Consider the following 15418-nt stretch of genomic DNA (forward strand, 5'->3'; position numbering starts at 1 on the left):
GGGAGAGGGAGCTCAGACGTGTACACACACACACACACACACACACACACACACACACACACACACACACACACACACACACACACACCCTACTGTCCACATCCTGTTGTGGGCTCTTTTGATAGTGCTTGAAGCTACAAAACCTCTAATCCATTTCCTATGAATGACTGAGTCACAGCCAACTCACACATGGTGGGAGACACCCATGATCACACAGTTTACACTTTTACTTCTGTTATTGGTTTAAAGGAAACAGGTAGCGACACCACAGGGAGCGTGTGAGAGTATGTCCAAGACAAAACCCTAACGCTCATTTTTCATTAAGAGAACCGAGAAACTCAGACTCTGGAGACTTTAGATGTTTGAACTATAGCCCCTCTCTAAGCCTTTTGTAATAAGAAGGTCATAATAAAACCATAGGAAGAGGAAGTAAAAAAAAGAAGCACTTACAGCGACGGCAGCGGAGCCCATACTGCCCGTAGACTCCTCATCTTGCTCTGACTCGGACTGAAAGACAGAAAAAGCGGTGACTCAGCGGTGACCGAAAGTTAACTGTAATGGTCACAGCATCACAGGGTACACACACACACACACACACACACACACACACACACACACACACACACACACACACACACACACACACACACACACACACACACACTTACACACACACATCCACTTTCACACACTGGTCACACTGCTGTGATGTTTTCCAGCTGACGAGACGTGACCAAAGGGTGTCAGACAGACAGAGAGGTAATGAGGCAGCGAGACAAAGGTGCTGGTTTCACACATAAGGGGTAATGAATAACAATCCAATTAACAATTAAGCAAAAAAAACAACACGCCTACAGTCAGGCCATGTGTTTTTGTCACTATTTCAGTCTGAAAGGGTCAAGACAAAAACTCTAAAAGATAATGAACATGTGCCGTCTGGCAGTGTATAAAAGTGTCACTTTGGCTGATTTATGTGAGTTTTTTTTCTTTTTTCTCGACTTGATTGCAAATTGTTCTCAGATCAAACCGAGATGTGACGTTAAAACACTCGGCTCTTTCAAGTCTCATGCACAAACTGCCACATGTCAGCATGCTGAACATGAAAAGTGGAGGGATTGTATTTATCCAGCCTATTCCACTCTGGCACGTCCTTTTTTTTATTTTTTTATTTTTGCACTTTTGGTGGAGACCAATAATAACAACCAGGAAAAAAAACATTGTTGGGCATGAAGGTAAAGACTGAGAGGTTACAACAACTCCAAGGGCTGCCACTGTTATTTTCATTATTGATTCATCTGTTAGTTTTTTTTGTAATTATTCATCTCGTCTTTAAATTGTCCGAAAACACAGAAAAGTTACACATCTCACGACGTCTTCAAGGTTTTGTCAACCAACAGTCCAAAACCCACGTTTTCGATTTACAATAATATAAAACAAAGAAACTAGATGCTAGATGCTTGATAAATGAAACCATGAATCAATTATCAAAAGTGGATAAAAATTTGAGGATTACATTTCTGTCAATAGACTTATTGATTGATCGACTCATCGAGCATGCGGCTGATAGAAATATCCGTTTTGCAAGTGTTTGGTCATAAGCTTTGAATCGTGTAAGTATTGGACAAATATGAAATGTTGACCTGATGGTGGTGCTAGAAGAAAGGTTAAGGAATCCACAACGTAATTACAATTTATCCTGAGGTAGAGTTTAGATTCTCTGCCCGAGCTCGAACTTGATCCGACCCGGCCGATATTTTCCGCCACTATCCTCGGTCCGGGCCCTTGATCAAGCATTTGTTTTGTTTTTAATCATTACTTTTATCATTCGGATCCATTTGCGATCCATTCCATTCTGAATAAACGAACAACGCAGTTTACATGCTTCGTCCTTGTTGCATTATTCATTAAGATAATTCTAAACAGATGTCTCGGAATTGTAGTTGAGAACGTCTGTTATAACGGCCCACGTAATTTCAGGGGGTCACCAGTAGGATTCATCCTCTGGGGATCATGAATGTCTGTACACATTTTTATGGCACGCCATCCAATAGTTGAGATATTTCAGTCTGGGCCAAGGTGTGGGACCACCAACCGACCGACACTTCCATTCCTCTATGAATTAATCTCGCAAGCTAATCTCCCACAGGCTGAAAGATAGCTGTTCAAAGCTGGTTGTCCTAAGCAGGGAACTGTAGCTGTAGCTTGAATTCATGTCCGTTACATTGGATCTCTATGGTAACAGGTTTTACAGCTAGAGGAAAAAATGGCCAAAACATCCACAGAAGCTTCTCAAAGCACTCTTGCAGCATGATCTACCATCTGTACCTTTTTGTACGCCCTTTTTTTTCATCTTGTTTTTTAAAATGCAACATTTAAACACCTAACCTAAACAAACATTTGGTAAGGACCCCAAAAATGTTTTTTTTTTTTTGTAAAAAATTGAGACAAAGAGATGCACTGAAACATTTTCGTTTACACTTTACTTGAAGGTATTTTCATAAGAGTGACATGACACTGTCATGAACGTGTCATAAACATTAGAAACAAGTCATAAACGTTTATGACTTAACGCTTCTTTTAGTAAGTGTCATTCAGTTTTTGTCATAAGTTATGGTTAGGGTTCATGTGTCATGACTGTGTCATGAGAGGGTCATGTCACGCTTATGTAGATACCTTCAAGTAAAGTGTTACCACATTTTCTTTAGTCCAAGAATAAACTTCTGTTCTCTTTCTGGAGGACAAATATGTAATGGGAGACAACCATTTCAAAATGCCCTTTAAAATATCTTTGGCATTCATGTACTGCAGTTTATTTGTACTTACATGCCGATAAGGATATATCAGCGCTATCTTTTGAGGTCTAATTGGAATCCATTGTAATTCAAGCTGACGACAGCTGACTCTTCTCTATGAAGGACCAAAATACAAACTCAGATACCAGATAAGGACGATGCTCTCCTCCTGATTTAAAACTAAACTTAAAGGAGCTCCAGAGAGCCATCCTGCATTTAAAAGCACAACATTATAAATGTCAGTTCCTATCAACAAAGCTTACAGCCTCAGGTGTTGGGATTAAGAAAGCAGCCAGGTAGCTTCTGTAATGTGAAACAACCGTCAACACTGGGTGTCCTAAATACAAAAGTTCAATGGTGTGACTAATACCTTAAGCAAACGCACTTAATCTGATTGCTGGTGCTATATTAACACACTTCAACATATTTCATCTGTCTATTGTGTAGGCCATCAAGGGAAGCCACATATATTTCTCTTGGCTTGATCTCAATCTCTTTAATGGGCACAAATGATTATTATCTTTCTAATGAGTTCCAACATGTTGCTGCTTAACATAATAACAAAGAGCTTAATTTAAATGCAGATTCTCCCCCCAATGGGTCCTCCTCCCACTCAAATTCAACATACTGTAGGTTGCAAATCCAGGTAATTTACTTAGCACCACCTGGTGGGTAAAGGAGGAACCACTAGAGTGACCTGGAAGTCAGTCTGTTTACCTCAAATGACCCTAGGAGAAAATCTACTGTATTTCATTTAGTCTAAGTCCAAGTTGTGCCCTTCCTTTGAGCACGTACAGTCATAGGTAAAAAAACAAATTTGAATGTATTTTTCATCTACATGACTTTCAGAATGACAGGATATTAATTATATAAACTTCAAATCTAAATCAAAAAGGTGCCAGAGACCAATTAATGAACTTATATTTATACTACAAGTTCATTATTTCAGACACAAAGGTTTAAATAAAAAGAAGTGTTAATGGTGACGTATATGACTTTCATAGTTAAAAACAAAAACTGACGCCTACATTTCAAAATGTAATCACAAGCTGTTATACATCTGGCTGGGGGACTACCGATGAAAATTAGCACTTTTGAGCTAACTCGGGAACATTTATATTGTTTCAATGTTGATTAATGTTCACTGTCCCCTTTCAAAAATAAAGAAATTGAAGAAAAAAAAAAAATTGAAGCTTCTTTTCGACCGGAGGGATTTTTGCAGTTCCTAGAACATAAAATTCCTAGAACCCTTTTTTTTCTTGTGTTCCGACTGGACCAATTTGGGGATTTTTAAGTTGCTCTGGTTGCAGTTCCTGTAACTCTTTCAGCTCCTACTTCAGGGCAGGGTCTTTTCGCTGTTCCCTTTTCAGCATAGGAACCTAGGTCAACGAGGGTCAGGTTTCCAGTACAGACAGACCAACAACGGGACAATTGTTAACAATTTTCGCCATCTTATTCATCACTAAATTCACTTCTGACAATACTTTAGGCGATAAATGAACTGTTTAGATTTCGAATATAGGCAGTTTTGCTCAAATTGATGCCAAATTGACAATTTGCTTCAAAGTTTTCGGAGTTGAGAAGCGCCGCAAAGTGAGGCGACAGCCAGCAGGCGCCTGCCCCGGCCGCTAGCTCGTCGCTTGGCCAGTCCTGCTCAGAGACCCCGCTGTCAGCTGGAGGTCTCTCAGACCGCTCTCGTTAATAAGAGGCTTTTATTTCACCATTGACGGTTCGTTTGTTTAAAGCACCCATATTATGCTCATTTTCAGGTTCATAACTGTATTTTAAGATTGTACCAGAATAGGTTTACATGGTTTAATTTTCAAAAAACACCATATTTTTGTTGTACTGCACAGCTCTCTCACTGCTGCAGATGCTCTTTTCACCTGGTTTCTGTTTTAGCTACAGAGTGAGACCTCTTTTCATCTTCTTCTTCTGTACTATCTTTGATTGCACTCGCACATGCTCAGTAGCTCAGATGTAGAGCATGTCAGCTAGCTAACTCTAGAGACAGTAAAAGAGAGCCTGTTTCTCCAACTTTGGTCAGTTACAAGGCAGGATTAGCTGGGAGATTTCTAAATGAGGGCACACATGTAAGTAGTTCTTTTGTAGATTATGGTGAACTTGTGTGTGTTGTAGCAGTGCTTTGCTATTGAGAACGACGTAGCATGCTAGCGTTAGCATTAGCTTTAGCATGCTAATGCTAACGGTTAGCATGCTAACGAGCTAACGGTTGTGGTTAGCCAGCTCATTTCGGACTGTGATGTCACAGTCCGAGCCGATTTTGAACAGCTCACTAGGAGACTGAAGGCAGGACACATTCAGAAACCGTATCTCACTCAAAACAGCATGGATGGCTTTTTTTCAAAGTTTGTATGTGTGTGGAAGCACCAGAGACACAAAAGAACACCCCAAATCCCAGAAAAAGTGATTTTTTTCATAATATGGGCACTTTAAATATCACAACACATGTCCATCATAAGATCAACGGGAACCTGTAGTTAACTGTCTTTTCGGAGTTAAACTCCACAAGCGTGGACACACACACACAGTGACACACACACGTCCACAGCGCAGCAGGCAGAGGTGCGGGAGAGAGAGATACCCGTTTCTCTTCGGGAGACTTATTATTATTAAATTATGGCAAATATGCTATATACATTAGATTTAGTATTTAGTTCATACTTTTTTTTTGAGTATTTGTTTTCTGATTTTAACGCTATAAAGACCGTTGCCGTGCTTGCATCACTCCCTTACCCCTCCTACCAGTCCCTATTGCCACTTGGCCAGTGCAAATGCAAATGGAAAAAATGGTTTTGGGGGAGAGTAGTTGGTAGATCTGCTTAGAAGTGGACTTTTCCTATAACTACATTCCTGTAACTACTTGGTTGGAAAGAGGCTATAATGTAAGCATTGATAATATATTGCGTTAGGTTGTTTTGACTGAGATTCCTGAATGACCACACACTAAAACAATGTGTTTTTGTTTATTCAGTGTTCCAAAATTATATTTTATCATTTCTGTAAATGTTCATTTTAATATTAATTTACAGGCATCATATGCAGAGATGGCAAAAGTACTCACTTCTCGTACTCAAGTAGAAGTACAGATACTTGTGTTAAAAAATACTCTGGTAAAAGTAGAAGTATTGATTTAACTTCTTTACTCAAGTAAAAGTAACAAAGTACAGGCTTGGAAATTTACTTAAAGTATAAAAGTAAAAGTAGCCTTGCGAATGACAACCATTTTTTTTATGCAAAGCTACCTGGAGCACACAAATGTTACTAGAGTGCAAGCTGAGAAATTTCAGTGGACTCTTTATATGCCATTGCCTACATTTTAAATGGATGTCTGCCAATAGGCCTAAAACATCACATATATGATTATTGTGACAGAGACTGGGACTCCAGGTTATTAAGATTCTGAGTAGCAATATATGTATTTAGTTGTGATTCTGTGAGAATTCACAGATCCACTTTCTTTTTTTTAATTTTCCCCTTAAGTAATCTACATGTATATGTGTGTGCTCAAATATGGCTTCTGGAAAGAAAATAAAGGATTAAATATGAATTACTAAACAGACATTAATTAAGAAGTTCCCCATACTTTAAGAGTTACGCAGCACATTCGCCAGGAGTCATACTTGATGCCTAAACATCTCTCTCAGATAAGGCCAAGGATGATTGGGAATGTCTTGCTGCTTGTCTGCTGAATCTCTGGGATCTCTGTTTTTTTCATTTTCAGTCATGTCGCCATCATAGTACTAGTGCTAACATTATCACCATCAAGCCGCAATGATTTGCTGCAAATGAATGCCGCCGAATCTGTTGAGTCTTGTAGTGGTGCGTCAAGTGCAACGTACAGTATATTCCCATCCAATTAGATTGAATTCGGTATTGATGATGCAAAAAATAACGGTAAATCCAGTGAAATTATTTGAAACTTGTTAATGAGGACTAGATTAGGACTGTATTTAAAGCTAATTCTCGTTTTCAACTTCGCCCCAGGTGTGTCTGTTAAAACACGGACGGAGACAACTTCTCTCTTTTGATGCTTTATTAAGATCAAGCAACGTGCAACCTAGCTAACATGTTAACACAAACAACAAAATCACTAGCTAACTTACTTTAAATTTGTAAGAACTATAGACCAATACAACAACAGGCTTAAATTAACTGACAACATAAGTTATACGACTTACAGTTCTCAAGAACACACACACGATCTAACTGATTATCCTTTTTTCTCTGTGTGAGGCGCGTGCGTGTCCGCGCTATTTCCCAACATACACTCAAAATCACTCCTGATAGACGACCTTTTGTACAAAACTAAAGTAACGAGCCAATTTTCTAAAATGTAAGGATTAGAAAGTACCGATATTCGTGTTAAAATGTAAGGAGTAAAAGTAAAAAGTTGCCACAAAAATAAATAGTAAAGTAAAAATATATGAAAAATCTACTTGAGTACAGTAACGAAGTATTTGTACTTAATCACTTCCCATCTCTGATCATATGTCCCAACAGCTATCTTACTTGACAGTCTATGAAATACTGTCCCATCATATAGATAAACTCTTAACTGGTGGTGAAATAATGAATATTAAAGTGGGCCGTTTGTTTACCGTACCCCCACGCCCCAGTCAGATAATCTGGAGTGCTCCTTCATCAACACTCTTCATGTCCCAAACGTGTTGTTTTGAATGGAATTTAAAGTGAAATTGAAGTTACTCAACACTATTAATTATATATTTTATTCATACAAGACACAGAGGTCCTATATTGTCTGTTTTTTGTTGGTTTTTCAGTAGCTTTGGTAAAATTTGTATTCATATTACTACCTCTTGGAGTGGCAGACGCTGAACATTAAACCATATATTCGTAACTTGTATTTTTCTATTTTGACGTCTCTGCTTGCGTGCTAATTGGTTTTACACTCAATCGCGTCTCGTGTTGTTCAGGTGTTAGAACTGATTTAGGTTGTCTGGGAGGTGCAGTCGTCTTATCATAGCTGCTAGTTTATTGGTTATTGTGACAATACATATACTTAAAATCAGCCTCACATTTGTAATCCTAATTGTGTGTTTGTGTGTGTATATGTGGAAATACTTCTTTTAGCAAATCATAATTCCTTCTTTTTTTTTTTCTAATTAATTGAGCTACTCGCCAGTCTTTCCAAATACCCTGGGGGTACAAGTACCCTTGGTTGGAAATCATCGGCTTTTTAATAATGATTGTAAAAACGACACAAATCACAAACGCAGCATGCTATGTTGCGTCACATATACCGTATGAATAGAGCCGCTTCAAAAAAACATCTATGATGACTATTACCAGTGTGACTTTTGAGACGAGCAAAATTATGATTAACAAAATTGTGTCATTCATTTTCTGTGGATCCACTAATCCTTTTCCCATCAGTATCATATTTCGGCCTCTTTTCCAGCCTCGTTTGGCCGGAAAAGGAATGACATAGCTTCTGCCTTAAAGGCAGGGTTGGGGGGGCGCCCGGTTAGCTGACCTGGTTGAGCGTGCGCCCCATGTACAGAGGCTTAATCGTTGTCGCAGCGACCGTGGGTTTGGTTCTGACCTGCGGCCCTCTGCTGCATGTCATCCCCCTCTCTCTCCCGTTTTCCTGACCTAATCTGTCCTATCAAAAAAAATAAAAAAGGCAGGGTTGGTAATGTTTGCAAGATTTGAAAGTAGCATCTCCTCTGGGCTTCGCTAACCCCTCTCCCTGACACAGACGTGCACGAGCACCGCTGTATCGCTGCTCCAGAGCGGAGTGGAGAAAGGACCGACGTTTTACCTCATTACATTACATGTCATTTAGCTGACGCTTTTATCCAAAGCGACTTACAATTGCTATATATCAGAGGTTGCACGCCTCTGGAGCAACTATGGGTTAAGTGTCTTGCTCAGGGACACATTGGATGATGTAACACAGTGGGAATCAAACCCAGATCTCCCACACCAAAGGTATGTGTCATATCCACTGCGCCATCACCACCTACTTCACGTCTCATTCACCGGCAAGCAAACAGCTGATATTATCACACCGAATGTTTAAAACTGTAAGCAATGCGGCGCCAGCCCACTGAGCTCAGGCTCGTACTTGGGAGGGGTAGATCACCGTTGTGTGGACAGCGAGGCTGTGATTGGTGGGTGTTTTTACAGGATTACGGCAGCTACAGGTGACGGGTCTTTTTCACTCCTTTTTCAGAGCCCTGAAGTTGTTTGTTGTTGTCGGGGTGCAAAGACGATTTCAAACAATATATATATATATATATATATATAAAAAAGTGTATGCTGGAAATAGTTACCAACCCTGCCTTTGTAAATGAAATACATCATGCATACCTACAACCACTGGTAGTGTAAGTGGCTGTGCACAGAATGAGCAGTTTGCAGTACATACTCTGTGCCAGCGAGTACCAGCCCAATATTCAAGCACTGCCTCTCTTATAGCCAAATTGTCACCTTTGACCCCGAATCTTTGTCCAGCTCATCGTCCCCGTTACTTTGTGCCGAGGGTCCCTGGGTTAGGATGACGGGAAGTTGCAGTAGAGTGGGCTGCATGAAGGCTGTTCCTGTCTGCTGGTCCTACAGGAGTACAGACATGATGTGATATAAATTTAAACTTTAAACATTTAGCTGTGTGAAGTGCTGGCTGAGGATAACGGACAGCGTTAGCGCTCAGCTTTCTCTTCTTTTTTTTTTTTTTTTTTGCACCATCTGGGTGTGGATAAATGTTAGTTTTTAGTGCCTGTTTAAGCAAATCATGTGTGAGGACATTAAACCAGCAGCATGAAATACATTTAATCTTTCAAATCTATGATTACATGCTCAAGTTTATTGCAGGAACAATATGTAAAAGTACGTTCAGAGGATTATTGTGCATTAAAACCGGCACAGTGTTTATTTTCAGTCAAGTGCTTCTATGCATTAAACGGCTCTGCCTTTTATGTAAAAACGTGATAAGCCCTTTGACCTTCTCTTTCTCCTCATAGTGGCTAACTTGCTCGAGTAACAGAGCATTTTTTTGTTCCACTGTATTTCTCTGTGTAAACCGTGATTAAATGCTGACACATGGCTGTGAAAAGGCAGAGGACACAAAGATGGCCCTGTTTAGAAATAAATGCGTCAGTCACATAAAGAGTAAACACTGTGCTGGGGTGGTTATAGCAGGATCAGCAAATTGCATTTCAGCGTCCAGAGTTGTCGCTGAATCATAGCAGCTTGGCCCACAGTTTATTTAGTTTTTACAGATAGAAGAGAATAGAATAGGGAGCGGATTTTTAAATTCACCTCTGCAGCACCGTCGGGCCCTCCACATGACATCTGCTCATCCTGTTGTGGATGAGAAGAAGCCGAGGCGTCCGTCGCGTCCCACTGTACAGTGGCCGGAGCTCTGGCCGGGCTCGAACCGCTCTGTCCATCAGCGTCGGTCCCGTGATGTTTGGTGTCTCGTTCATGCAGCATTTGTCTGTATTTCTTCTTTAGGACAAGATACTTCTCACCCTGCGACAAATGTAATCGGTTTGCATTTGAAAAGACGAAAAATCCACAGTCAGAAACACAGACATGTAGGTTAGGCTATACTGTCTTTCTCACAATAATGTGTGTGTTTTTTATGCGTCCTCTTGTGTCTAGTAAAATGGAACAGTATTGGCATATATTATAGAAACTGTTTTTTGTAATGAGAGGGAAGGAATATCATTTTTAAGTAGGTAATTTAACTTTTTTAGTGTAAAAATCAGACACAACTTACTTTTTTTATATAAAGATACTGCTGTACCTCACATCTCTAATGCCCTTTGAATCCAATTATTTGGGGATCACAAGTCAGATTAGTTACTTTAAACATAAATTGTGGCAGCACCAGTTCTACTGTTCATTCATTTTGTCAATATGTGAAAATGCGTCGTAAAAATAGTTCCAAGGAAAATGAAAACTGCAGCTGGGGTCCCTTGGGGGAAACCAGTGGGTACAAAGAGTTCTTTAAAACAAAAAGCAAAGATTAGACGACTCCTTAATACGTCATGATAGTTTTGCTGGAACATTTCATAACGGTGATCTAGTCGCCTGTTTATGCCACAGTGGTGAGATATGAGTAAAGAATATACGGCAGCAGAGCTTTTTCCACAAAAGGTAAAAATATTTTACTCACATTCTCTGACTTCACCACAGCGATTCGGTCAATGATGAGCTTGAATTCCTCTCTGTATTTAGCTGCAGGGAAAAAAATATTTTAAGTTTAAATTTCTCGCATTCAGCAAAACATAAGTGGTTCCAACCAGTGGTGTAGTCTAATGTATTGTAGTGGGTATACTGTACCACACAAATATTATTTATGTTTTTTTTATTTTTTCCCTGGCTCAGAATGGGCCTTTTTGGGGGGGGGCATATCAAAGTGTGGGGTCTGGGTGTCCTCCCCCAGGGTTATTTTGAGTGTCAAAGACACATTCTGATACACTTTTATGCACCAATTTATGGTGGGAAAACCTTTTATTTATCCTATGAGAAGAAAAACACAGATGACATCCAAAATATATCAAAAATATAATGGAATATAAAGCAGTAAGGGGGCTTTCACATCAGTGAACTAAGCCTGGATCACAAAAGTTGACCCCAAAGCAACGAGGACATAATAAAATAGGCTACTTATATTTGTCTAAAATTTCTGGTGAAGGGATGATACTGGCATTAGTGTAGGCGGAGCATTTGGCCCCTACGCACACACTACGCACAGCGCTCGGCGAGGTGCAGGTCGATGAAAGATGAGAAAGGTCTCACTGCATGTTCTGCACTTAGTTTAGTTTGCTGTCCCATTACTCGACCCCGCATTTGTGAATGCAGATATCTGAAGTGAAAGTTCTGTCACAAAACTATGTTGCTGTGTATCATTGCACATTTTTAAGTGGGTATATGGAAATCCTGGAGATTTCTTAGTGGGTATACTGCGTATACCTGCGTATCACGTAGACTACACCACTGGTTCCAACACCCACAAATGCCAAGTGATGGTGAAAGGGAAGCGCACAAAACTCAGCTCAGCTGCCTTATGTGGGTGACAGAAATAGAAAAAAAGAGTTTGATTTACAATAAAAACACATTTAAGTATTTCCAGATACAGATGCAGCTAGAATGTAATGGTGTCTGTTTACAATTGATGTGGGGTTGTTGAGCTACAGTCTGCAGGAGGATTTGCTGATTTGTGTTTCTGAGGCAGTAAGAGGAAGGAGTTCTGCTGCCGTGTCTGTTTAGCTGACAAAGCTAGATGCAGCTTACATTGTAAAGAAACGGTTGCTTCAATGAAATCACAGCACACTAAGCTTCAGAGGAAAGATGTTCCCCTGCAACAAAGACATCCAAACACATCACAGTGCATCCCCAAAGGCAAAAACCTGACCCTCACTTAAGACCTAAATACAATCTTTCCTGTGGGAAGCAAACAAACTACAGCTGACCAGCTGATAAACCTCATCAGATAATGCTTTCCTCTTTTAGTTTACAGCAGTGAGCACACAGCAGACTGCGTGATTAAGAGCAGCCAGGTTGGCAAAACAAAAGAGGAATTTTCCAGGCGTAGGTATTCCATTCATGCATAGGTGTACATGGGCATGCAGCTAAGGACAATTGAAGTGTTTCCCTTTCCTGATGCGGACGGAAAGAACATTTGTAGTAAGATAGTTGCACCACTCGCGTTCAACAACAACAGGAAATCCAAAGGAAGCAGCCACTTACATCTGTCTCAACAAAAGAATTCCTTGCTCACCAACATAACACATTATACATGCTAGTTATTTATTAGCCAAAGGTCTGCACAAACAAGGACCACACACACACACACTTGTGCACCCCTCCCCCAACACCGTTATATTCCCACCATGCCCCAGTTTTCCAGTCTGATAAAAAAGCAACCCCATTAGAGGTCTACCTCCAGTCATGCATGTGGACTTAATTGTGATTAAAACACTATCCTCACAATTACGACATCGAAATCTGCAACCACATGCTACGACAGACTTCAAATGTCTGGGAAGCACTTTTCTAATTGGACAGACATGTCAGATGGCAGAGAATCAAGGCAGCTCTCTAAACCTCTGTCAACAACTGCAATGCTTACATAGCATCTGGACAGTACATGCTGGCAATGGCAATACAAGGTCACTTTGGATAATCATTTAGGGAGGTTAAAATATGTTTGAATGTCAGGCAGTGCCAAAAGTAAAGGTACAGTTGAATCATGACAAGCTTGTTTGTATTCTGGGCAAAATATATTTTGCAGTCATTAGCTAGTGAAGAGTGCTTTGTCTTTTAAAGGGTTTCAATGGGACATTTCTATTTTAGCTACACCTATAGCTAAAACCAATGCAAGCTAATACAACAGCACTGCAATGAATCTTGTCCATTCCACCAGACAAATCATGTCACAAATCAAAAAAGTTGACTTTCTAAGCAATACAATGCATTATTGCTCAGCTAATGCACATTGCTACAACCTTACTTGGTCTGGTGTGACCAATAGCTTCTGGTGGCTAACGTTGGCTAATATTAGAAGGCTTTAGATACTCCTGGTGAGGTACAATGTGTTTACTATTGGTTTTACTTTTGTGACAAATCCTTGAAATGGTTATCTGTGCCATGTTAAGATGTAGTACGACAGTAACACAAGTGGAGAAAAGTTAGCAAACTTCAGTGATGTCAGGTACAAAACAATATTTATCTAAAGTTAGCTAACTTTAGCGCAACTAACAATTCTTTTTTTATAGATTTGTCTAATGATTATTCTCTCAATTGATTAATTGAGTTTGGTATATAAAACATCAGAGAACAGTTAAGAAAAATGTCTTTTAGTTTAACCCACAGTCCAAAACCTCAAATTTACTGTAATGTAAGAACAAGAAAAGCATTTGAGAACCTGTAACCATTTAAATGATGGCTTTTTTGCCTTGAAAATGATTTGAAAATCACTGCCAGTTAATTTTCTTCCCATCAACTAATTGATTGACTATTTGTTGCAGCTCTAGCTAGCTCCCTGAAGTGATTGGGCATATGTGTGCGTGTGCACATACAAGGAATTTGACATGTTTTGGTTGCTTTCAATCAGAAAATAGACAAACCGCTAAAAACAAGGACAACCAAGACCAAGTAAGTCTGTAGCCGCATAACTCCTGAGTGTAGCTGAGCAATACTGCATGTTTTAATTCAACTTTTCATTTGTAACCGGAAGATTGCATTGATGTTTTTAAAAGTTACATAGTCTAGCTTCAAAGTGGGATGGACAGGCTTTATTACAGGGCTGTTAGACTGCATTAGCTAGGTGTTAAATAATGTTACACCCAGAAACATTTGTCTAAAGAAGCCAAATATGGGAGGAATTTTAGTGTAAGCAATGATTCAGAACAGTTGCATAAGCATGTGGGTGGAGAAGAACAGCAGGGAGTCACACGGGCAAACATCTTTTCAGCAAATAGTGGAAAATGGTGAATTTATAGTACATAATTATTCCTCATTTTGCTGAAAGACCACAGCTGTGTCTGAGGAGCCACTGGGCCTTCTTGCATGGTGGTGACATATATTTCGGTGATGGGTTTGTGTTCAGGTCCTGTGTTCAGTTACCAGGCAGATACAACTGGCCCGGGGGAGGAAATGACACAATTCCTGCTGAAACTGTAGCTAGATGTATGGAGGGGCTTTTAATGCGAACCAGATGTGTGCTTTACAACAGCGGAACACTGAAAGGACATTAAAAAAAAAAAAGCCTTTTGTTAGAGCAGACTGATTAATGTTGTGTTTAAATAGCCCTAAATGAATCATGTTAGTCCAACTATGTATGAGAAGTGGGGTGAATTTGAATTGAATTTGTGCAGTCTCACAGTACCGAGCACTAAACTGATGCCGCGCGAGCGCATCACATTTCGCCATTTTTCGGGTTAATATTTTCACCCATGCGAATCCACGCGACGACGACTCGCTACTTACCACGGAACTGCAAGTCACTGTGGCCAATAAAGGGCTTAAATGTCTTCAGTAAATCTGCATTTTTGACTCTGCCTGAGCTGCCTCCCGTGGAGTAGAAATAATCCAGCAGCGACTCTTCGCTCACATCACCCATCTCCGCTCAGTGTTTATCACGTCTTTGTAGCGACCGGGATTCAGTTTTGAAGATGTTTGCTATTCTCTTGGTATTCTCGCCCCAGCCATAATTCAGTCCTCTTGGCTAATTTGCTGTAGTAAGTTCATATCTAAACTTCACTCCACCCAGACGAGAGGACCGCTGCTGCTGCTGCGCCTCCTCCTGTTAACCCTTTAAAGACACCAGCATCTTATTTTTTACCCCTCAACCTCTGCGTTAGGATGTAGCTGCTACAATCAGTTTTGTTTTTTTTGTAGCTTTCAATACACTACTTATATTTGTTGAAATGCGCGAGGCCATAATCGTGTGCGCGGCATACTCATTACTGGAGGTGATCGTGAACGTCTCACATGCATGTAGTAGCCTAACGTAAAGAGCAATTTCATGGTAGTATAGGCCTATGTCTATCTATGTAGTTCTTCTCAAAATGTATTCAGTGGTGGAACAAGTAATTTTACTACTTTTTATTTAAGTGCGTCATTCCGGT

At 40.0% G+C, this 15418-nt stretch overlaps 1 protein-coding gene across 1 annotated transcript in view; it reads right to left on the minus strand.

Annotated features, from left to right (window-relative positions):
* The window catches only part of LOC120558858 (ankyrin repeat domain-containing protein SOWAHC), a 28256-nt gene extending 13172 nt beyond the window's left edge, over window positions 1–15084 (minus strand). Inside the window, exons 1-5 of the mRNA XM_039800159.1 lie at window positions 14778–15084; window positions 10960–11021; window positions 10098–10310; window positions 9270–9392; window positions 451–507 (exon numbers count right to left, since the gene is read on the minus strand). Of these exons, the coding sequence (XP_039656093.1) occupies window positions 451–507; window positions 9270–9392; window positions 10098–10310; window positions 10960–11021; window positions 14778–14910 (588 nt within the window). The 5' untranslated portion in view covers window positions 14911–15084. The remainder of the gene's footprint in view (window positions 1–450; window positions 508–9269; window positions 9393–10097; window positions 10311–10959; window positions 11022–14777) is intronic.
* Between the last annotated feature and the right edge of the window lie 334 nt (window positions 15085–15418).

This window comes from Perca fluviatilis, chromosome 5 (genome assembly GCF_010015445.1).
Source record: "Perca fluviatilis chromosome 5, GENO_Pfluv_1.0, whole genome shotgun sequence".
Classification (NCBI taxonomy): Eukaryota; Metazoa; Chordata; class Actinopteri; order Perciformes; family Percidae; genus Perca; species Perca fluviatilis.